Source organism: Grammomys surdaster, unplaced genomic scaffold (genome assembly GCF_004785775.1).
Source record: "Grammomys surdaster isolate TR1022 unplaced genomic scaffold, NIH_TR_1.0 125612, whole genome shotgun sequence".
Taxonomy (NCBI): Eukaryota; Metazoa; Chordata; class Mammalia; order Rodentia; family Muridae; genus Grammomys; species Grammomys surdaster.
In genome coordinates, this window is record NW_021620455.1 from 212558 (window position 1) to 234160 (window position 21603).

Genomic DNA, 21603 nt, shown 5'->3' on the forward strand with positions numbered 1-21603 from the left:
CTGTGGCAAGACGACATGCTAAATTTAAACCAATAAATAGTTCTGGAAGCGAGAGAACAGGTGGTGAATGGTCTCTGCGGCAGATGGTACTTTCTAATATTTGTATCTGATCGTAATTGGTGATACTAGAGACAGTGTCTCCATGCTCCCATATCACCTTCCTCACATGAGAGCCTTGGAAAGGGCGGGTCGCACTTTAAAAATAAACTCTATCATTCTTTGGAGAAACGCCGTTTCAGATACTTCATCTGATGGGGGAGGGCATCAGGTACCTGACTCACTTTTCCTAGCAAAGGTCTGAGCAGAACTTGGTCAAGTGACTGCAGGCCAGGCTAGTCCGTTTTGGACACAGCAGAAAGGCATGCCTGCTACGCTCGGCATCCTCTGCCTCTCTCTTGTCCTCAGCACCTAGACTGTCCTACCGTTGAGACGTGGGTGTGATGCCCAAGACCTCTGTTCCTCTGCACATGCTTCTTTTATAATCTAAAACCCCGAGGAACAGTGAAAAGTGAGCTAAAATCCATTTGCTGGTGGTAGGAAGGTCCCTTCTCTGTTCTCCCTGGTGGCTCCTTCAGCCACCAGCCTGCACTCTCAGCTAAACAGACAAGTCTCCAAATGAGCCTGTTCCTACTCCAAATTGCCCTCTGCCCCAAGTGGGATTCAGGGACAGGTGAGCAACCAACGGCATTAGATTCCACAGATGGACAGAGCAGTTCTTAACCCAACAAGGACCCAACAGGACACTGGATCAGGGATGTCACAGAGTCCACAGATTTACAGCCATATCCTATTCTTCACTGAGGAGAACAGGAAAGACACGAAGTCCAGAAGAGGGACAAGTTCCACAGGTGTGTGGCCTGTGGAAAGCAGCCACAGGCTTTGGCTGTGCACACTACACATCAAAGGAGACAGCCTCATTATAACTGAGCTAGGAGCTGGCCCCTGGCTCTTTGAGTATAGGTTTAGAACTGCACACACACCAGCGCTGCAGACTTAGTGTAACTCCTCTGGCCCACTTTTCACCACAGAAAATTTCCTTCCAGTGCTTCAGCCAATGAAACACACACACACACACACACACACACACACACACGTGCACGCACACGTACATGTGCACACACACATTGACCTCCCTGCCCAGCAAAGCTTATCCATGTTGCCCTAGTACAAGGTCTCACAGTTTCTTAAATGATACTCTAATGTAAACCAGGGGTTTTATATGGAGATGGGACATGGGGCTGTCCTAAGGATTACAGGACCCAGCCTCTACCCACATGCTGACATAACCAAAATCCATCTCTAGTGGTTGTGTGATATCCCCAAGAGGCAAAATTGTCCTCAGTTGAGCCTCATTAACCCAAACTGTATGAAGCCTCTGGGGCATCTGGTTTTTTACATCAGGCAGTAGGCAAACTCATCATCTTAAATGGAAATTACTCTTCCATTATGCACAGTTTGCTCACTGCAGATATACCAAGGACCACAGACTGCAGATAAGCTTGCATAGACAATACGCTGCATCAGACCTGCCATCTCTGTCCACCTGAGCCTGTCTCCTCCACCTCACTCCACACCGAGCCCATTACCGACTTTGTCTTCCTCCTGATCCCAGCGTGGATCATCATTTGCAGGAGTATCAGAAATTCCCTGCCAAACCGGTCCTCTGAAAAGTCTGTTCCTTCACTTCACTCATTCCGTGAACTTCCGAAAGTAGCTTAGAAACAGGCCTACAGCTCGACAGGAGTCTTAGAGTCTGTATTTGTGTGATTGAAAAATAATTATGACCAAGAGTAACTTGGAGAAGAAAAGGGTTATCCCATCTTACAACTCCCAGATTACAGTCCATCACTGAAGGACTCAGGGCAGAAACTAAAGCAGAGACCACAGAGGGGTGCTGCATCCTGTCTTGCTCCCCATGGCTTGCTCAGTCTGCTTTCTCATAGCACCCAGGACTACCAGCCAATGTGTGTGGTACTGCTCATAGTGAACTGAGACCCCTCTACACCAATCATCAATCAAAAAAAAAAATCCACCACAGGCTTGTTCACAAGGCAATCTTGTGAGGACAGTCTCTCAACTGAGGTTCCCTCTTCCAAAACGACTTGAGCTTCTGTCATTTACATAAAACTAACCAGAACAGTGGACAAGGTGTGCATCCTTCCAGCTCTTTTAAGAAGCTCAAAGGACACTTGATATGGCTTTTTTTTTTCACAAGAACTATACCCAGCACCCTTCAGTGGTCTTCTGTGCCCAGTTAGACAAGAGACTCAGGCCAACACAACCAATTGGTCACACCTCCCAAAGAATCCCTGGCTTGGACATCCCTTGATTTCACTAGAGCTAGAAAGGAAAGCCGGCAGGCAGTATAGTGTTTGGTTTTAAGATAAAATTTCATAAGCATCAGTGGATTGAGGGGTTTCAGCCCACAGCTTCACACAGCAGGAATGTAGGCTTCAAACACAGATTGCTCAAGGGCTTGTTCCCATCACATCTAAATGAGAGCTCACTAGTACACTGAAATGGAATACAGATTTCATTCTGGGCAGTAAGTGTGCTACTGGTCAGCTAGTCTGTGAGGCTAGTAGAGGAACACAAAGGCAAAGGTCCAGTTGAAACGGACCATGTTAGATTCACCAGAAGGAAAATCAATAACTGAGGGTACACTATAAACCTGGAACATGAGTTATTTATCCTTGCCTTGTATGCATGTGAGAGAATGTGCATATATAGAACATGTGTATGCATATATGCATATGCTTATATGTGCATGTATGTGCTTGCATGTGTCTTATCCAGTGACATGTTTCCTGTTGTTGAGAGTGTAGCAAAGAATCACATGGTTAAACATCCCTTATTCAAAGTGCTTGGGATGCAAACTGTATTGTCTTTGGAATATTTCCAGATCTTGGAATATTTACATATACATAATAAGACATCAAACACAAATTTATTCATTTTCTATAATATGTACACAAGCTTGAGTCCATTTTATATAATGTTTTAAACATTTGTATGCACAAATAAAGTTTTCTAAAGTGGAATTTTCTGACCTATTGCATCGAATCAGTGCTGAGTATTTCTGGCTTTGGATTTGTTGATCCAGGATTCTCAACCTGTCTTCTGCAGGCTTACTGTATAAGCTCTACCACAGCACATGACCAACTCTCGAAAGCAACTAGATTCAGGGATGGAAGATTTACTCTCTGGCATTCCAAGTTGATGTTGCTATCACGTTTGAAGAAACCAGCATTGCACAGGACACAGGGCACAGTGATTCCAGTCAACAAATACAACACAGAGAGCGGCATGCACATCACATGGACACAGCAGATAATGTAGTCAGTCTGGAATCATTCCGCAACTCAAGAACCCACACCTCTGCACCTCAGGATGCTGAGATACCTCAAGTTCATCCTCTCCAATTCTCCAAAAAGGCTCAGTACCCTGAGGACCAATGGTTCAGGAGCCATTATGCCTTTTATCTCCTGCCCCTGCCAGATGGGCAGGACTTCCCTCCCATATGCCCACAGCACTATTTCAAATTCCAGGCAGGATTATGGAGAGAGGTATGCAGCTCAGCAGTGGGACCTGGTGTATCACTCGCAGGTCACAAGCAGGGTCACTTGCTCTTCTTGGATGAGCCACCCTTGCTCTCTGACTTGTGCCACACAAAGAAATGGCTGAGATCTCAGGGTCATGAAGTAGCTATTCGAGTTGTGAAGGGATCTTATCTTTTCACACAGGCACATACAAAAAGCCACATGGGTACAGTGAAGCCATTCTTCATGGAGTCCATGTGTATTTGTATAGTCTGACATCAAGCAACCCCACGCAATCCCAACTGAATGCTCCCTACACTGGATCTGGCCTCCAATAACCTACAGCATGGTTCCAGAGACAGTGACCAAGACACTGAGCCTGTTGGCCCAGCTGGTCCTGCTTCTCCAGTTCAATTCTGGGAGCAATTATAACCTTTCCAGATGGCACAATGTTCCTACCTGAGAATGGGGCAGTCCGGAGGGGGATTCTGATGGGAGTCAATGTCAGGAAATGGCACGGATGCATGATGGAGGGGGCCAGGCCCCGGAGTTCCTCGGGGTCTACAGAGACCATGGCAGTAGCTGCAGCAGCTGTGGCAGCAGTGATAGTGATGGTAGGACCTCTGCTGATTGGCTTAAGGCTGTCATGGCAACCACCTGTGGGAGAGAGACCAAGGTCAGCATATGTGACACACACCATCCATTTCAGGTAATATTACCCTCAAACACATGAAAGTAACACCATCCCCTTCAATGACATCCTGTACTGGATAGCATTGTCCTCAGAGTGAATCTTGTCCTTTAACAGATACACTTTACTGTGTGATACTTAGAGTGGCTCATTACTGAAGTCACCAAGGAAGAGCCAGGACCTGCACACTATAAAGGGAAATAGAGTCACTGTGGGACACGTGTGATGTGGGTCATCTGAAGTGACTGCGGATGACACTAAGAGAATCAATGTGGGGAGTCTCTGCAGGAAGGAGTGATTGTGGGCTAGGATGGAATGGGTTCAAAGCACTGGGACTCAGGATGCTGGCCACCTGCCCTAATCCAGCGGAGAAATCAGCACCTGTTCAGGCTCTTCCACGTGATCCAAATACAGACTCCAGGGATGATACCAAGGCTACAGACAGTAAGTAGTTCAGGCAGCAAATTCACTTTTAAATATCAACCTTACGGCCATACAACCAATCATCTTTGGGAGCTGACAAGGTACTAAAAATGACCAGGTGGAATGCCTGATTTCCCAAGAACTTTCCAAAAGGAAGTGGACACACTTCTCCAAAGTCGGTTTTATGGTATAGGTTGATGGGTATAAGTCAAGGGAGATAGACTGATGAGTGGGCCTTTACTGAGGGAAGATCTTTATTGAGATGAGGACCCATGGCACAATGATTTTGGAATAGGAGAATGAGGCATGCTGAACCCTGGGAAGAAGTACCAGAAAGTGTAAAAGTTCTGCGATAGATGCTGCCCCACATGACGCAGGAGCGTTGGGGAAACTGCGAAGCAGAGTGGAGTAGAGCAGTGTGCTGAGTACATCAGGCTAGGCAGGTGGGCACAGGCGTGTGGATGATAAGGTTTGCTGCAAGACCGTGGGCAGGCTCGGATGGGAGAAAGATCTGCTTTCCTGCCATGGTCCCACCCTGGCTGTCTTTTGTATGTGAACAATCAGGGGACAGGGCTGACTTCTGAGCAGGCAGAGCATTGAATGTGGACCTTAAGGGAGAGAGAACTCTGAAGGCGACTAAGAAAGTATTGAATATTGTAAAATCAGATTTTAAAAAAAAATAGTCATAGGAGAAAGGAAAAAAGGTCCTGATTGAGTATGTCTAGGTGGTAGAATCATAGTTGATCTTTCTCTCCCTGTCTTTCCACATTTACAAATTCCCTAAGAGGGACACAGACCATCTTTTAAAATTACACTTCCAGAGCAACTAAGCAGGAGCTACCATGCTCCCCCAGAGCCCTCCGTAGTTTCCTTGTCATTGCCACCATCCCCAGGGTGCTGCATGCCACCAACCATCAGCTCAGACTGACACACTGTTAACTAAAGGGCAGCTTTCCTTCCATGGGTTCTTTTCTGGAATATACCGTGTAGATTATGACAGATGTAAGATGTATCCACGTAGCATCCCATAAAAGAGCTTAGCAGCAGGCCGCTGCTCTGCCTGCCCTGTCTGTTCCACAACTCCCCCAACACACCCAACACACACACCAACACACCCAGCCACTCACACACACTGACACACCCAGCCACTCACACACACCGACACACCCAGCCACTCATCCCAAAGCATCAAAGTCCGGCCTTCTGCAGAGCAGCATGTAATTGGAGGCGTCTTTGTGCAGCCCTTTCAGTTGCTTGCCTCCGCTCAGTGAGCTGCATTGCAGTTCCCTTCCTATCTTTGTTATGACTCAATAGCACATTTCTTTTTATCACTGAGTAATATTTCATTATAAAGATGTACCAACCTTAATTTCCCCCTTGCCTGCTGAAGGGCATTTTGGCGGCTTCCAGGTTTTGACAATTATGCTCAAGGCTGCTATAAGTACCTGCATACAGACTTTCTCGTGAACATGCTTTTCAGTTCCTTTGGGTAAACAGCACAGTGTAATTGCTGGGTCACGTGGTACAGGGACATTATTTTTGTTTGTTTTTAATGTTTATACATGTGTGTGATATGTGTGCATGGTCATGTGTGTACGTGCAGGCAGGCATGTGACAGGGCACACACATAGAGGACAGAAGACAGCCTCAGGTATCATTCTTTACTTCTGTCTTCTACCTTGTTTAACATAGACTCTTGGTTGCTATTGTATATGCCAGACTGCTAGCCCAGAAGCCTCCAAAGTTTCTCCTGCCTCCATCTCCCATCTCACCATAAGAGTTCTGAGATTACAGACACAGGTGTCCATGTCCAGCCTCACGGGAATACTAGGGATCCAAACTTTGGTCCTCAGCTTGTGGGGTAAGTAACACACAGAGGCACCTCTCCAGCCTGTGCTCAGCTTTTAAGGAAACCTCCAGGTCATCTTCATGCCCTACCCAGTGAGTGAGCATCTTGGCTGCCCACAACCTTGCATATGCTCTGTGTCATCTGTGTTCTGGGTCTGGTCCTTTCTGCTCTTCGTGTAATAGACTACCAGTGTTGTCATACAGACGTTTGAAATCCGTGCTATCAAGAATGTACCACCGTCACGATAGGAGCACACCATGGACAACTGTGAAATGGAGCAAGTTCCCCACTGAGGCCTGTGCCCTTCTCTCTGCTGGAAGTCTGAATGATATGGGGATGTGTCACATTCCCCCTGTGTGTTTGCCTTTATCATAATGAGTGACAGAACCAACAGTTTCATCCTCACATAGCTTCCAATAGCCAGTACATCAGGACACCCAGAGAACAGAGTACTGCACATGCGTTCCACATTGGAATCCTTACCCTTGTCATAGGTGCTCCCTGTTAGAAGTAGCCATGTGTAGACAGTTGAGCCAACATATCATTTTATTCCAGTCACCATAAAACAGTGCTGGGGGCCAAAACACTGTCAGCATCTTGGGGATGTAAGGTCAGCTAACAAGGACATTTTGAATGTTCTGATATACTCCAAGACCTATGTGAATGTTTCTTACTAAGAGCCATCTCCCCCCTCAAGGGTCCACTTCTACTCATTTCACTATGGCTACAGAAAATGCAGCAAGAATTTAATTACACATGTGCTTTGCTCAGTACCATGAAGTGATGCCAGAAGTTCAAAGGACTGGTGAAGTGGCAGTGAGGTTGGGGCTCAAGGAGACTGGGAGGGTCCAATTATGAGAGCCCTCAGAAACCCCAACTAGACTAGAGGAATGTAAATGCCCCCTAGACTTCTACAATATGGCCCTCACCCTCACAAGACCAAAGTCCTGTCCAGTCAGGAGCTCCTGGGAACCATCTTTCCATAGTCCCTGGCACTCTACTCTACAACAATGCCTCTCATCCCTACTAGACCCACCTTGCGCCCAGCGAGAAGCCTATAGGAACCAGTTGTCCAGGACACTTGACTCTTAGCCCCCAGAACAGTTCCTCATGAGCCACAAGATACAGACAAGAAGCATTCGCCTCTGCTCTAGCTTCTCTGCAGCCCTGTCCCAATGGAGCCCATTGTGAGAGTTCTAGGGAACAGCCTCCCACAGGTAGCCTAGCTCTGTGCAGGAATGACAAGACAGTTTAGGATATCTAAAGAACCTAGAGGGTTTGTAGATATGGTTAGTATGCTACTGTCCTTCAACACAACTCACAGACTGGAACCTGAAAAGGCCAGTACAGAATGCAATCAGTTTTCCAGTGACTACCAGGGATGTCCCTGGAAGGTATCTCAGAAGCTGTGTCCCTGACCAGACTGCGTGTGCAGCAGGTATATGTGGCAGGCAGGAGCTACAGGGAGGGGACAAGACTCCCATCTCCAGGGATAGTCATGGCCCTCTATTTTGCTTTCCTGGTGGTCCTTTCATATCTAAATCTCTGAGACATGGGCTGACTCTGATGCCAGCTGTCCTTGAGAGGACAGATGAAGGAGACCCCAAAGACTCAAACAAGCCCCTGTGCCAACCCAAGCTTCCCTTTCTGGGTCCTTGCCTCCACTAACCCCTATGTCAGGATCCATTAAACCTTGAGTACCCAAGTTTAGGTATCCCTGCAAGGGGAAGACTCGTGTCTGCAACTGTGATTGACCCTAGCCTAGACTGTGCATTATTCTGATGGAGAAAAGAGAGTGAAACTTTATTTCCTTGATTCCCTCTCCATCCAGTAGAAGCTAAAGATTCAATTCTCTTGCATTGTCTTCTGAACTTCTGGTGGGATGAGCTCCCTGTTCAGAAGCCCCTCCTATCAGACCAGTGTCTAGGCTGCAGAGCTCCCACCAGAGACAGACGGCAATGAGACCTGTGAGTAGAGCCTACCCTCTATCTCTGAAGAAGTGTTAATGACCACATACTCCAAAGATGACAATGAAGTCTGATAATAAAAGGACTTTTACTACTAAAACATGCTCCCGCAAGATACCATGAGTCGGGAACCTCGCAGAGCATATGAACGCCATACTTAGGGGACCATGTCATCATGTCTCTGCTTCATAAGACAGAGTCAGGCCTCACGATCTCAGCCATGTGCCACCGGGTGAAGTTTCTGAAATCAACTTGCTCTATTCTTTAAAATGAAAGTGACCTTGACTAATGGAAGAGAAAGTTACCATTATAAAAGAAACAGATGCTCGCGCAGGTGAAAACAGTTTGCAGCTAGAAATATGAAAACGTTTTTAATCACCACGTGATTTCTGTTGCCAAAAATCATCTGTCAACTTAAAAGCAAAATAACTATGACTCATTAATCTTCCCTTTAAAAACTGAAAAGATTTAAAAAAAAATGTTTAGTTCATTTTGCTTCATACAAAATTGCCCCACCTCGCAATGTGTTCGCAATATCTGTCAAATGCCAGTAGTAACAGGAAGTTAACAAGCAGCATGAACGGTATATCCAGTGTTGGTAGATGAGGAGGAGAAAAGAGGTCCCATCTTCCTCAGACCCTCTGAGCCAAGGCCCCTGTGGCTCCTGACCTCCAAGATATCAGAGCCACTGAGAAGCCCACAGTGGTTGCCAACCCTCTTCTCCAGGCCACAGATCATGACAGCAAGCAGGAAGTACTTTGAGAGTGGAAGGGTTGTGTTTCCTATCTCTTCCAGTTGCTGTTCTCCAGGCACCTGGCATAACACCATAATGGAGGACAATGTCTTTTGCTTACAGCTTTAGAGGGTATGGTCCATTCACATCAAGAAGGGTGTGGCAGAGTAGCTGACATCACCACAGACAGGATGCAGAAGTAAGAGTGTACAGAACTGGGCCATACTAAGGGCTAGCCACCATAGACATGGACCCCTAGCTCCTCCAAGTAGACCCTACCTTCTCCCATTCATTACTTACCAGTAATTTATGACCTAATCATCTGTAGAAGGCCTCTCACACCCTGAGGGATCCTTGACTACCACCCCCAGTAGTTTTCAATCTAGTCAAGTTCACAATCAGAATTTACACTCACAATACTGGTGGACTTTGACAGAGAGAGTCATAGTTTACAATGCTTGGGAGAAGGGATGAGGCTGCTGTTGGCTCCCCCTTCTATCTCATCTCCCAGCCCTGGATCACAGCAGAGCATCTCTGTGCCAAGCTGCACACAGCTATGGGACTGAAAGACGATATGATAGATGCAAGGCACGAGGCATCACTGGACACAAATAGATAAATGCTGCTGGATACCTGCTGCTTGAGAACACCAGCCAGGAAATGTGTGGAGCCAAGAGAACCAGGATGCCAACTGCACCCCCTGAGATCTGCCTCTCAGCTGAGTTTGGAGTATAAGCAAGAGCTCAATAACCTATGTCAACTGATAAATAATGGCAGGAACTTCCTTTCCCTAAAGGACTTCAGAAAATCCCTTAGTTGAGTAAATAAATCGTAAGATAAGATAGGTACAGCCAGAAAAACCTGCTAAGCCAGCGAAGAGATAAGCCAGCAAAGCCATCCCATAAGGATTACTTATAAAAGTCAATGTTTTGAGCAAACCAGTAATTAGCTAGGTGCTTCCTTGAAAGCAGCATAGGGTTCATGAGACACATCTGTATGGGATCAACTTCAGCTGCTGCTTCCCTTGCTCTTGTGAGGCACGCAAGCATAGGAGACAGTTTACATCCTGGGACTTCGTCCTCACTTGGTTTGGAGTTCATGCACACCTGGACTCTTTCAACAATGCACTTAGTAACCTTCTTCCTTCAACTGTATGTACTGTACATAAAACCTCTCTCCAGACAAAGCACCTAGAAGCTGCAGAACCCCTCCATCCCAACCTGCAACAGGATATATGTATTCTCATCTTTGAACAAAGGTGTAAGTTTCCCCACTCCTGGTAACAATCAAATTTAGACAGTTCCTATTCAAGTGCATTCTGGATGTACCCAGGTATAAAGAATAGAAGAGCTAATCTGTCCTGAACTGGTTTTGAGAGCACGTGCACTAAGGAGAAACTACATCCTCTAGAAACGTTTTAGAGAGACCACTCTCTACCATCTTATGCATATGCATAATGGATATGATTAAAACAAGATGCATATGGAATGGGGCATGGTAGTACATACATGATTAAATAACTCAATCCATGAATCAAAGGTATTTCCCCTTAGAAACCAGTTTTTCCTTCCCCTTACACCCATAATATGGACCCTAGACTCAAGACCCAGGGCTCTTGAGTACTCTTTCTCAAGTGATCCACAGCCAATCTCAACAGTGCATCTTTCTACATTTAGCTAGCATTTTTCTCCACATAAATTCATCTCACCACTTCTGCAAATCTGTGTGAGCGTTATTTTCAGTTATTTGGCAAGGAAGCCAAAACCCTGGAAACATCTGGCTCAGGCCCTGACCACTACTGGTAACACTCTCTGCTGCTGGGGTTTTCAAGGCCACCCCACTTATCCTTGCTCTCAAACTACAAAGGGGCTGTTTGCATGTTCTCTTGGAAGGCAGTCCTCAGACAGACACACAGAGGAGACCTTTAAGTGCCTTGCTATGGCAGAGAAAGCTAGGCTTCATGATGTGCCCGCCCCCCCCCCCTTAAAAGACACATCTGAGACTGAAGTGTCATGAACACTTCATGATTCTTCAGGGTCATGGACACAGGAGGCATCTGGTTGCTAACATTCCTGGCTTACTAAGACATTTCACTTCAGAAGTGAAGGCAGGCAGTGGGTTCTACATGTACCCTACAGGGCAATTGATGTGCTGTTTCTGTCCTCTTGGAGCCTGCCACCAAATTCTGAAACTATTAGGGCTGAAATTTGCTTTCCTGTAGACATCAGGCTACACGAGCTGAGCTGGCACAGCATAGAACCAGGGATGTCCCCACAGCTGGCTGGACTATCCTATATCTCTGAGGCATATCTCTAGGACATATCTCTAGAACACTACAGCAGGTAAGCCCTCAGCCCTCAGTATCTCCTTATGTTTTGAAATGGAGAATGTTGGCAAAAAGGGCTCCAGCATCCATCCTTCGATGGCATTGTTAGTCGTCATGAATAGCAGTGGCTACAGAGTAAGTGAGATGCTAAATATTCAACATCCGGTTTTTACAGAAGAGGGGGCCTCGACTATGACATGCCACATCTGACAGGGAGGACACCCATATTGGGGCAAACTTTAGGACTCAAAGTTGTGCGGAGTGTTGGGTAAACAGCAGAATGGTGTGAGCCTCTGCCGAGCAGAGTCTGATGAGCACCAGCTGTCACCCTCTCTGCTGAGCGAAGCATTCAAAGAAATAAACAACCATTCGTTAGCGATGTCTGCTTAGCAAATGGTTTCAGCTCTGGTGGAAATCCTTCAGGCGCTGCGCTACTGACTGGTCATCATTTCTGCAGAAAGGATTGAGTGATGAGGATGGTGGACTCTCGAGGAGGTCTAGTATGTGTTGGGCGGGGGAGGGGGTATGCGGGAGAGACCATGGAACTCACAGAGGGCATTGAGGAAACCATCAACGGTCTCTTCATCCCCATTCTGTGTGAGTACTGGTTTCCTGTGTTCCAAGGAATAAGAAAATCTGTTAGGATTCAACCGTGCTTTTCTGGAAGAGTAGCGACAGGTTTCATGGGAACCTGAAAAAAGCTGGTACAAACCCAGCCTCCTTGTGTTTGAACTGTGGCTTAATGATGCAGCCAATATTTGCTTGTTTTAGTGTTTGTTCTGCTTGTTTTCTGAAAGAGACATCTAATTCCTGGTCTCGTTACAAGCGCTGAAGGTGCCAAGGAAGCAAACCTGCAAGCTGTGCTGGACCATCTGCTGAGCTCCAAAGGCAACCCTTATCTCCCACGCCCAGTGAGATCTTGTTGACTTTCCCAAGGACTCACTGCACTCATCTCCCCTACCCTCCCAGGGCTGGGAGCAGCACAGGACCCTGATGCTTAGATTGTCATTTGCATAGAACACCCATGGCTGGCAAGAAGGACAACCCTTGTTCACCACTTCTTTTCCTGGTCTGGTTCTATGTCCCAGTCACAGACAATGACTTTCAAGAATGAGGGAGGCCACACTCACAGGCAACCTCCCATCAGTGGAGCAACACAGAGAGACACAGGAATGGTGTTGATGCCATTTTGGACTCCAGTGGCCTTGGCTGCCTTGCCTGGCTTAGAGGTCCAAATGGTCACCTTGAAGACTTGACTGACCCACTGAGTCCTAGTGTTCTCATTTTCTGAGAGTGTATTCTCAATCCTCCAAAGGGAAGTCTCAAGGGGACTGTGCACGATGTCCTGCTGTATCAGTCTGTACCCCTGTGAGACACCAAGGCTATAGTGTGCCCTTCAGTGTTGGCTATTGCCAACTACTAGCTTGCCCAAGTAGGCTATCCTTTCAAAACATACATGTGTGGAAGAAGCCCTTTGTTAGCTAGTCACTGGAACTTACACACTGGGAATCATCCTAGACATGAATCTGGAATAAGGGGAAAAGCAAAGAGACCTGGAATGGCAATGTACTGCTGAACATACACAGGTAGCCAGAGCCAGATGGGTGGGTGGGACCGCACCCTTCATGGGGTCACTGCACTAGATATCTAGCAGAGCTCAGCTCCTTTCAGACCACAGGCAGCATCTCAGGAAGAGCCGTTCCAAAGCTGCTGCTTCTTTCAGTCTCTCCCTGTAGGAGCCAAGGGCTGTATAAGGAAGAATCCCTGCCAGCCAGCAACAGGCTAGGAGGCCTTCAGACAAGAATGACAGGTAGTTGTGACCAGGTCCTGGCCTGACCCTCCCATGGCAACTCTACAAGCAACTCCCGAGTTTGCCTTCCTTGAAACCTCAGCCTAGGAAGAGTATTGTCCTTATGACAATGATGTCACTAGACTGCATTCCTGGGAGCCACCACCGGGACACTCCGTCTGGGCTCCCATGTGTGTCATCCTGGGCAGAGGCTTGGAGGCCCTGGAAGTGATGGAGAGCAGTTTCTGTCCAGGGCATTAGTCTGTTCTGTCAGTCTCTCTGCTGAGTTTGATGAACCGCTTTGACCAAATTCTTGCACCAATTCACCTGACTCCAGGGAACCTGAGGCCAAAGCCTTAGGGTTCACTTCCTCAGCCTCAGTAGCCGGAAATGTGGAGGATCCTGGACATGGAGTGAGGGTTCCTCTTCAGGATATCTGAACACATGGTGCTGGCCATGTTCAGCACATGTTATTCCTTCCCATCTCTCCTTCCGACTTCCCTCTCCCCTAAACCCACACTAGGTTGAGATACATAGCGGGTACCAGGTGAGGGATGATTAACTCATGCATAGTCCTTATTGCCCTCTCCCCTGGAGGTTCCACTTTCTATCAGATGACATGCTTGGAGCCTCCTATAGCCACTTACTTTGCACATTTGTCCCTAGCTGTGTCCCCTCTTCCTCCCAGCTCTCTGGCCACACTTTTAACTGTCTTCTCTGGATCCCTTCAGGCCCACCTGGATCTCAAAAATGTCTGACTAGATAAGCAATGGCCCTAGAGAAAACCAAATACCATTGTTCTACTAAAGGAACATTAACAATAAAATGTTTCCTAAGGACATTCTGCTATACTCTTAGAACTGTGCCCTGCTCAGCCACCATCAGAGAAGCTTCTGCTTGCAGTAGACAGGAACTAACACAGAGACCCATAACTGGACAATGTTCCTTGGTTGGTCTCAAATACCTGGTCCTATGTGATCCTACTGCCTCAGCATCCTGAGTTGCTGAGTGCGGTTGTAGACCCACTCCACAGTGTCTAGCTCCAGGATCAGGTTCATGAAATAGCTCATGTTTTGTTGGCTTTTCTGGTGGACCTAAGCATCAGCTGGGTTAGATTCTGACCAGTGTTGTCACCACTCAGACCTGCTGGCAAAGATGGAAATGCCTCCAGCTGCCATCCCTTTAGTCCAATCTGGATGGTTACCTTGGGTGGCACCTGGCAGGCTCAGGAAGTCAGCGTAGAGCCCGAGGCAATGTGAACTGACCAAGAATACTCAGCAGAGGCCTATGATAGATGCTTTCTTCAGAGTCATTGTTTCCTAAACTCATGCCTTTCCCAGTTCAGTACTGAAGGGCCAAAGCCAGGACTACTCCTGCCATCCCACTCCCACCCCAGGGCATCAAGACCATCTTACATGAGTCTCCTTCAAGAGTCTAAAAGCTAAAAGTAATAGCTTTGTTGGGTACGTTAGGGAGGAAGCTGAAGACCTGAGTTCAAAAGGCCCACAGGCTCCTGCTTTACAAACTATTCTACCTCCACACTCCCCACTAGACAGACACTAAGATGCCTAATGGCCAAGTCACCATAACACACAGGCACATACACACAAGCACACACACACACACACACACTCACACACGTACACACACACACACACACACACACACACACACACACACACACACACAGAGCTCTCGAAGCCCTGGCAATGCTGACACTAAAAGACAAGTTATTTAATCCCAGGGAGGTGGAGAATTCACTTAGCTCTTTTTGTCACTTTACAAATACTAATTTATTATTTTATGATTTCATGTAACTTGGTACACAATAATTTGAATATTCAGTTTTATTAAAACTAGAGATTAATTACAGTACTCCAAAGAACAAATTGCTGCTAAAACTAAGTAGTCTGAACATCCTCAGCTTGGTAATGAGTTGAGTCAGGGAAGGGAAGAACCCAGGATAGCAATGTTCTTCGTAAGTGACGACAGTGGCTTCATGGTTGCTTGGCTAGTTGTTGTCCCAGTGTCCACCTGACCAATACTTGTGGTGGTGACAGGCTTTCTAGAATGTGGAAGGGAACCCATCACAGGAAGAAGCTTGGAAAGCAGCAGCTGAGGCGCAGGTGCCTGGCAGAAAGATAACAGTAACAGCATCCAGGCACCCTGGCCACGCTGGAGTCTGGGGCTGGATTATGAGAACCCCTTGTCTCCTCATATTCACTGTCCATCAGGACCCCAGCCTCACTCACCTCCACCACATACCTGAGTGGTATCATGCTCAGGAGAGGCCCACTGTGCTCTGTCAGCCTTGAGCACTTAAAATGTGTGTTAACAGGAGACATTTATCCTCTGAACAAGCCGTTCAGTACCCGCCCTGCAGAGTCCCAAGATAGTACATATGGATGGACTAACTGAGTGTCTTCGATGGACTCTGATGGTTCTGACCAAAGAAAGATCTGCCATACTAGAGAATGGCTGTGTTCATAGAGGTAGAGTGGGCTAGCTCTAGTCTTAGCACACAGAGGGCTCCTCTGACCTCGGGTGCAAGATAGAATCCTATTTGTTTGTAGACGTTTGGTACAGGATTCTTTATGGGTTCAGGGACTGGCTGATTATCACCAGGCAGCTGTTTGCTCACACTCCATGTGCACACAATTGACGCTCACCTCTTACCCGCCTCTTAATACCCCATGGTGGTAGTAAAGCACCGGAAGTCATTCCGAGCCACGACTTTCTCTTCAGAGACACATTTAGACAGCAATGCAATCAACCAGCCTATAGTTTTTAGGAACTCTCCTGCTTTGCCGTGCTGATCTTCGTTATGAAATTAAGGTGATTGAATGCTTCATAATTGAGGTACCAAATATGCTTTCCTCTCCAGCACCTGCGTGAGCGACTCCTGCTCCAGAGCCTCCCCAGGTGAATGCAGGCGACCGTTTGCATTCAAGACTTGAGGACTTGGATATAGATGAACATGTCCATTGTGATAGATGACTGTATGCCTAAAATCCCCAAACACTTTTACAGGAAATCAGCCTCTAGACCAGAACTCCACATACACCCCTGTCCCCAGTGAATACATGGAAATTCCAAGGCCGGAAATCATCAGAAGACCTCTCTCATCCTCACAGCTGCTGTGATGTGTCCTGCTAGTTTCAGTTGCAGTTGGTATGAACCGATGCTCTGAGTGAGCAGGGGCTTCTGATAACAGAAGTCAGGGCACTGGTGGGACTGAGAACAGCCATGCCCTTTCTGAGCCAGGAGCTGTGAGTTTCTGGATGGCCCTCCTCCTCCACAGATACTCCTGGTCTAGATGGGTTGGATCACTTGGTCCTCTGTTGGCTCCTCCATCCGCAGAGTGAAATGCACCCAATGAAAGTAGGACATACCCCCAGGAGACACCTGGAGCCTCTGGAAGGCCTGAAGATTTGATAGTCCCTCCCAGGAAGCATAGCAATGAGTCATTTTTGAGACAGTGTGGCATGCTTGTTGCATTAGCAGCTCCTGCCACTTCAGTCACACAGCTAGCAGAAAACCCTCATACAGGTCAGTGAGGCTTGTCCCTAACCTGAGGTACCCAAGAAGCTCCCTGCCTCTTGCCTGTGTTCATATCAGCCAACTTGGGTATACACACAGTCCACATACCTTTCATGTGTACACAAGCTACACTTGTGTCCCCGCTCTCCACACTTCAACATCCAGAGGCACTTTGGGTTGGGCCCTTCTGGGAGCCAAAGCCACCAGTCTGTTCATCCTCTAGTGTAAAGCAAAGATGCTCTGCTAGCAAGCCTGCCACCTCACCTTCCTCCTCCTGTTCTATATCATTCCATATTCATATCTTGACCTTTCAGAGGCAGTCCCAAATGTCATTTTAAAAGTAACTGTTGTGGTCCTCTGCAAGAATTTGCTTCTCTCACCTGCCTCAGTGCCCGATGTCTCTTCCTCAGTAAGACAGTGATCTATCCCCAGTGCTCACCAGCCTTCCCTCTATTAGTGCATGTGAAAAATTCTAGACTCTATTTCCAACTGAATTCAGGAAACCAACAGACAAATCTCAAGGATCCATCCCGTACAGATCTCCCAGCAGGGAATGCCCTCTTCTCCTGGTACCCAAGGGAATCCACCCACAGCTAAGTGTCTGTCTCAGTCCTAAACAATGAAGGTACAGACCCATCCAAACAAAGAACATTCAAGGTTTGTTTTCAGTTTGAAAAAGCGTATGGTGCTGAGACAGTACATGTGAAAAAAGAAAATATTTTTCTCAAAGGAGAGGCTGCCCCATTGTTTATATGAAGGCACTTGTATCTGCATAGGTGAAACCTAAGGTCACCAGAAAAGAAAGTAGTGCAGTCTGCTCACAGGAAAACTCCTCCCCCTGTCTTGCCTATGCTTTAAAGGTAGATGCACCTTGAGGATAGAGAGGGTTAGTGTAATCTCCAGGCCACCTCCCAACACTGCTTAGGGCTCTACAGTATTCTCATCCCTAAAGCCACTCTGAGGAAATTCATCCAACTCTCTGCCCCTAGAGCACACAACCGAGCCAAATATTTGGTTCATAAGCTTTGAAATTCCTAGAGCTTCTATTTGAAGTCACATTCTCAGGAATCCAAAGAATATAATTAAGGGGACCAGAACTATGGCACGAAGGCATTTTAGAATCTAACACTATTTCTGAGGATTTTTGAGTCAGTTCTTTCTGAAAATGTGTTATGGTTCACAATGACTAGCATGGAAAGGGGAGTGAGCTCCCTTCACAGAAGCCATGGAAAGCAGCCTGAGCAAAACACCATGAAAACTGGACTGCCTCATCTTCAAAATCTCACTGAGTCTGTCCATTCGCTACTGCAAACTGAAACCAAGCTGTTCTCATAGGATAAACTCAGGGGTTAGATACAAGGATGCAGGCTACAGTACCTGCTTTGTCACCCCGTCATCCTCAACGCAGGGCTGCCATGTATGCCACACTGAGGGTGCTAAGCCTGGATTTTGCCTTCCGTTACTGATTTGCCAGGTGGTGCTTCCCAGGCTCCAAATAGTGAGCAATAAATCAGACATCCCTCTGCCACCAAGACCTCACCTCCCACCCCTTACCCATAAGACAAAGAAGATGATAATAGGATGGTAATGGGATATTCTGTTTCCGTGTGGTAGCTCTACTCAGGCCTTTCTTGCATGCAGGTTTCAGAACCAACTCTCTGACAAATGAAAGCTGTGGTGATCGATGCTATCCAAAGGCATCTATCGATGCACCTGTGTGCCAGGCTGTGTGCCAGGCTGCCACACTTTATAATCTGAAGGTATATAATTTGAGACAAAAACGTATTCTCTGTTGGAAGAATATTTCTTACTATACAATTTAGAGATAAGTGCTCACAGGCCACCAAAATGATGGTTCTTTCAGGAAGGAAAACAACAACAACAAATCCCAACCCAGTTTAACCAGAATACATTTTCTATAGGACTCTGAGCTAGACTTCCTCCAGGAGTGTCTCTGTAGCTGCAGTGGAAAGCTACTCTGGATGGGAGGCAGGGCCAGGGCACCAAAAGTCAGCTTAAGCACAAGGATTTGGCTTCTTTCCATTTCCCATGGCACGCAGGTGGCAGATAGAAGAGGCAGGTCTACCTTGAGGCCAGAGGTAAAGTCATAGGGTCTGCAGAAGCCAGAGGATCTTAGAAGCAATCAGGAGCTGCTCCTTGCAAGAGGGGTCTCTGCCCAGGGCTGGTGCTGCCCCGCAGTTCTACAAGAGAAGATCTCTATTACAAGAGACGATCTCTAGATGAAGGAATACACAACCAGCCAGCCAGAGTTCATGACCAAGCGGAGAAGGGAGTGAGCTACAATGAGTCAGCAAAACAACAGGAGGTAAACCATCACCCACCCTTCTCACAGAATACAAAGTAACTGTGTATGAAGTGTTTTTAAGAGTGCAAGGGTCAAGACAATGAATAAGGAAGTGGGCTTTTTAGAGCTCACAGAATGTCTAGAGATGAAAAATGTAACCATTGGAACCAAAGGCTCCTCAGGTAATTGAAACAGGAGAGGCACTAGAGATGAAGGAAGACTTAGTAACTGGAAAATACCCCCTAAGAAATTACCTAAATAAGTCCAGAGAAGAAAGACAAGTGGTCCAAACGGAAAATAAAGGGAGAGGGAATTTAGAGTAACAGATTTTAAATTCCTTACCAAAACTTTAAAGGTGTGGGGGGGAGATAGCATCTGAATGACATCCTAGAAATGATGAGAGGCAAAAAAAAAAAAAAAACCCATCCTCAAAAGAACAATGTGTAAATAGGAAGGACCTTTAAAAGGACCACATTCTGATGAAGGCATAAAGGCAGATTCTCTGAAGGTAGATGACTTATACACTGCATTAATTAGACTGACAGAAAACCTAAGCACTAGTATATTCATGTCACAAAACACAGATAGAATAGATTCTCAGAGTAAAGGAAAAAACAATCTCCAACCAGAAAAAAAAAATCTTTGAAAATAAGAGAAAATAAATTTGTACTTTTCAGATGAGGCAATATTGAGAGATTTTACCAGTAACCAGCCTTCAGCAGAAGTGTCTTAAGTAGGTCTAGTAGCAAAATACTCTTGGAAGAAACATCTGGGAAAGCTAAATATTTAGCCAGCATAAAATACCAGGAATAATCATGTTTACAAAAATATGTTAATGATCAACATAACCCTTAAGTTGGGTCCTCAGTAAAAAAGGACACCATAGTCAAATTGTTACAGTGTCTACTGTTCAATAGGGATGGGCATGCTACTTAACACTAGACTTCTTAAATTAAGCATTTATGATATGAATTACAGACTATAGATGATAATAAAAGCTTCAAATGACAACAAAGTTAAATTAACAGCAAAATATAAGATATGAGAAGAAAGAATAAAAAATTGGGAAGAAACCGATGTAAAAAAGCAATAAGGTCATAATGAGCTTCAAAGATCGATATTCATTATAAATGTTAATTGGTTAACTCACTAGCTAGAAGATAGATTCCTAATTAAGAAAAAAAGCCAGGCATTTAATGTCAAAAATACTCGTTTCAGTTCTGAGAACACATGAAGTTGACACCAATCATAGAAAAAAAAATACTGGTCTATTTAAGAAGAGAGTCTGTACAGGCAGAGGGTCTGCCCTATATTCCAAGTAAGAAGTGACTATACAATGCAAAGAATAGGAAGGAAAATTCAAAACAAAACTATGATCACCAAATACACATGGACTACTCACAAAGATGCCAAACCATGAGAGGAGCTTAAGAAAACGCCTCCACGCTACCACACTTGGCTGCCTTTTGCAAACATTTTCTTCCTGCTTTTATTTTTTTCATGTTTTTTTAATTCACTTTACATCCTGTTCATGGTCCCCCTCCTGATCACCCCCTTTCACAATCCTCCTTCCTTTCCCCTTCCTCTTCTCTTCTGAGTGGCTAGGATCTCCCTGGGAATCCCCCCAAACCCTGGCACATCAAGACTCTGCTGGACTAGGTGCACCCTCTCCCACTGAGGCCAGACAAGACAACCCAGCTAGAAGAACATAACCTACAGACAAGCAACAGCTTTAGGGATAGCCTCCCCACTACCCCATCCAGTTGTTCGGGACTCATTGCAAACATTTTCATAAAGAAAAATATAGTTGAAACATAATGATCAAGCCTGTCCAGACAGACCTACATAAAACTACTGTGCTCCCAATGCTAACAAATGCACACGACAGTTAACCACGCAGGTGGTGTTGAAAACCAAGAATGATCTCCCTGTTGCATGGAGAAACACATGAACAAAGCAATAGTAGCTTGGCAAGGCATTTCCTTAAAAAAAAAAAAACTCAAACTAGGTGAGCAAGCATGCCAGGATGCTGGCTGTGCCTGGGTTTTTAAAACATATATGTATAAAGCAGGTGGTGACTTATATTTCTCCTATTGGCTGGGGTCAGATCTTATAGTCTTTTATAGTTGTCCAGTTTACAAAGGACCACGGCAAAGGAAATAAAGCAAAGAGGTCAGGGGTCACTGCTTCAAATCATCAAGTTCCAGGAATTAGGAGGTGGATGCAGACATATAAAGTTTTATCAGAAAGAGGAGATAAAATATTTACGTAAAAGTTCTACAAGGTGAGGGAGATTATAGGCGTGAGTGATTTGTGGAATAATAGTAGCCCTTGGATGACTAGAAAAAAAGAGTTCTACTTTTGATAGAAAAAAAGTTATCTCAGACATTCTGAGAAGTGGTACTTTGGCATAAGGAAGCTCTCCACAGATGTTAAGGAAG

The 21603-nt window shown here is 45.9% G+C and overlaps 1 protein-coding gene across 1 annotated transcript in view; it reads right to left on the minus strand.

Moving 5' to 3' along the window:
* Positions 1-21603, minus strand: part of Tcerg1l (transcription elongation regulator 1 like) — a 186997-nt gene that overhangs the window by 145456 nt on the left and 19938 nt on the right. Inside the window, exon 4 of the mRNA XM_028787188.1 lies at positions 3999-4196. Coding sequence (XP_028643021.1) covers positions 3999-4196 — 198 coding nt within the window. The remainder of the gene's footprint in view (positions 1-3998; positions 4197-21603) is intronic.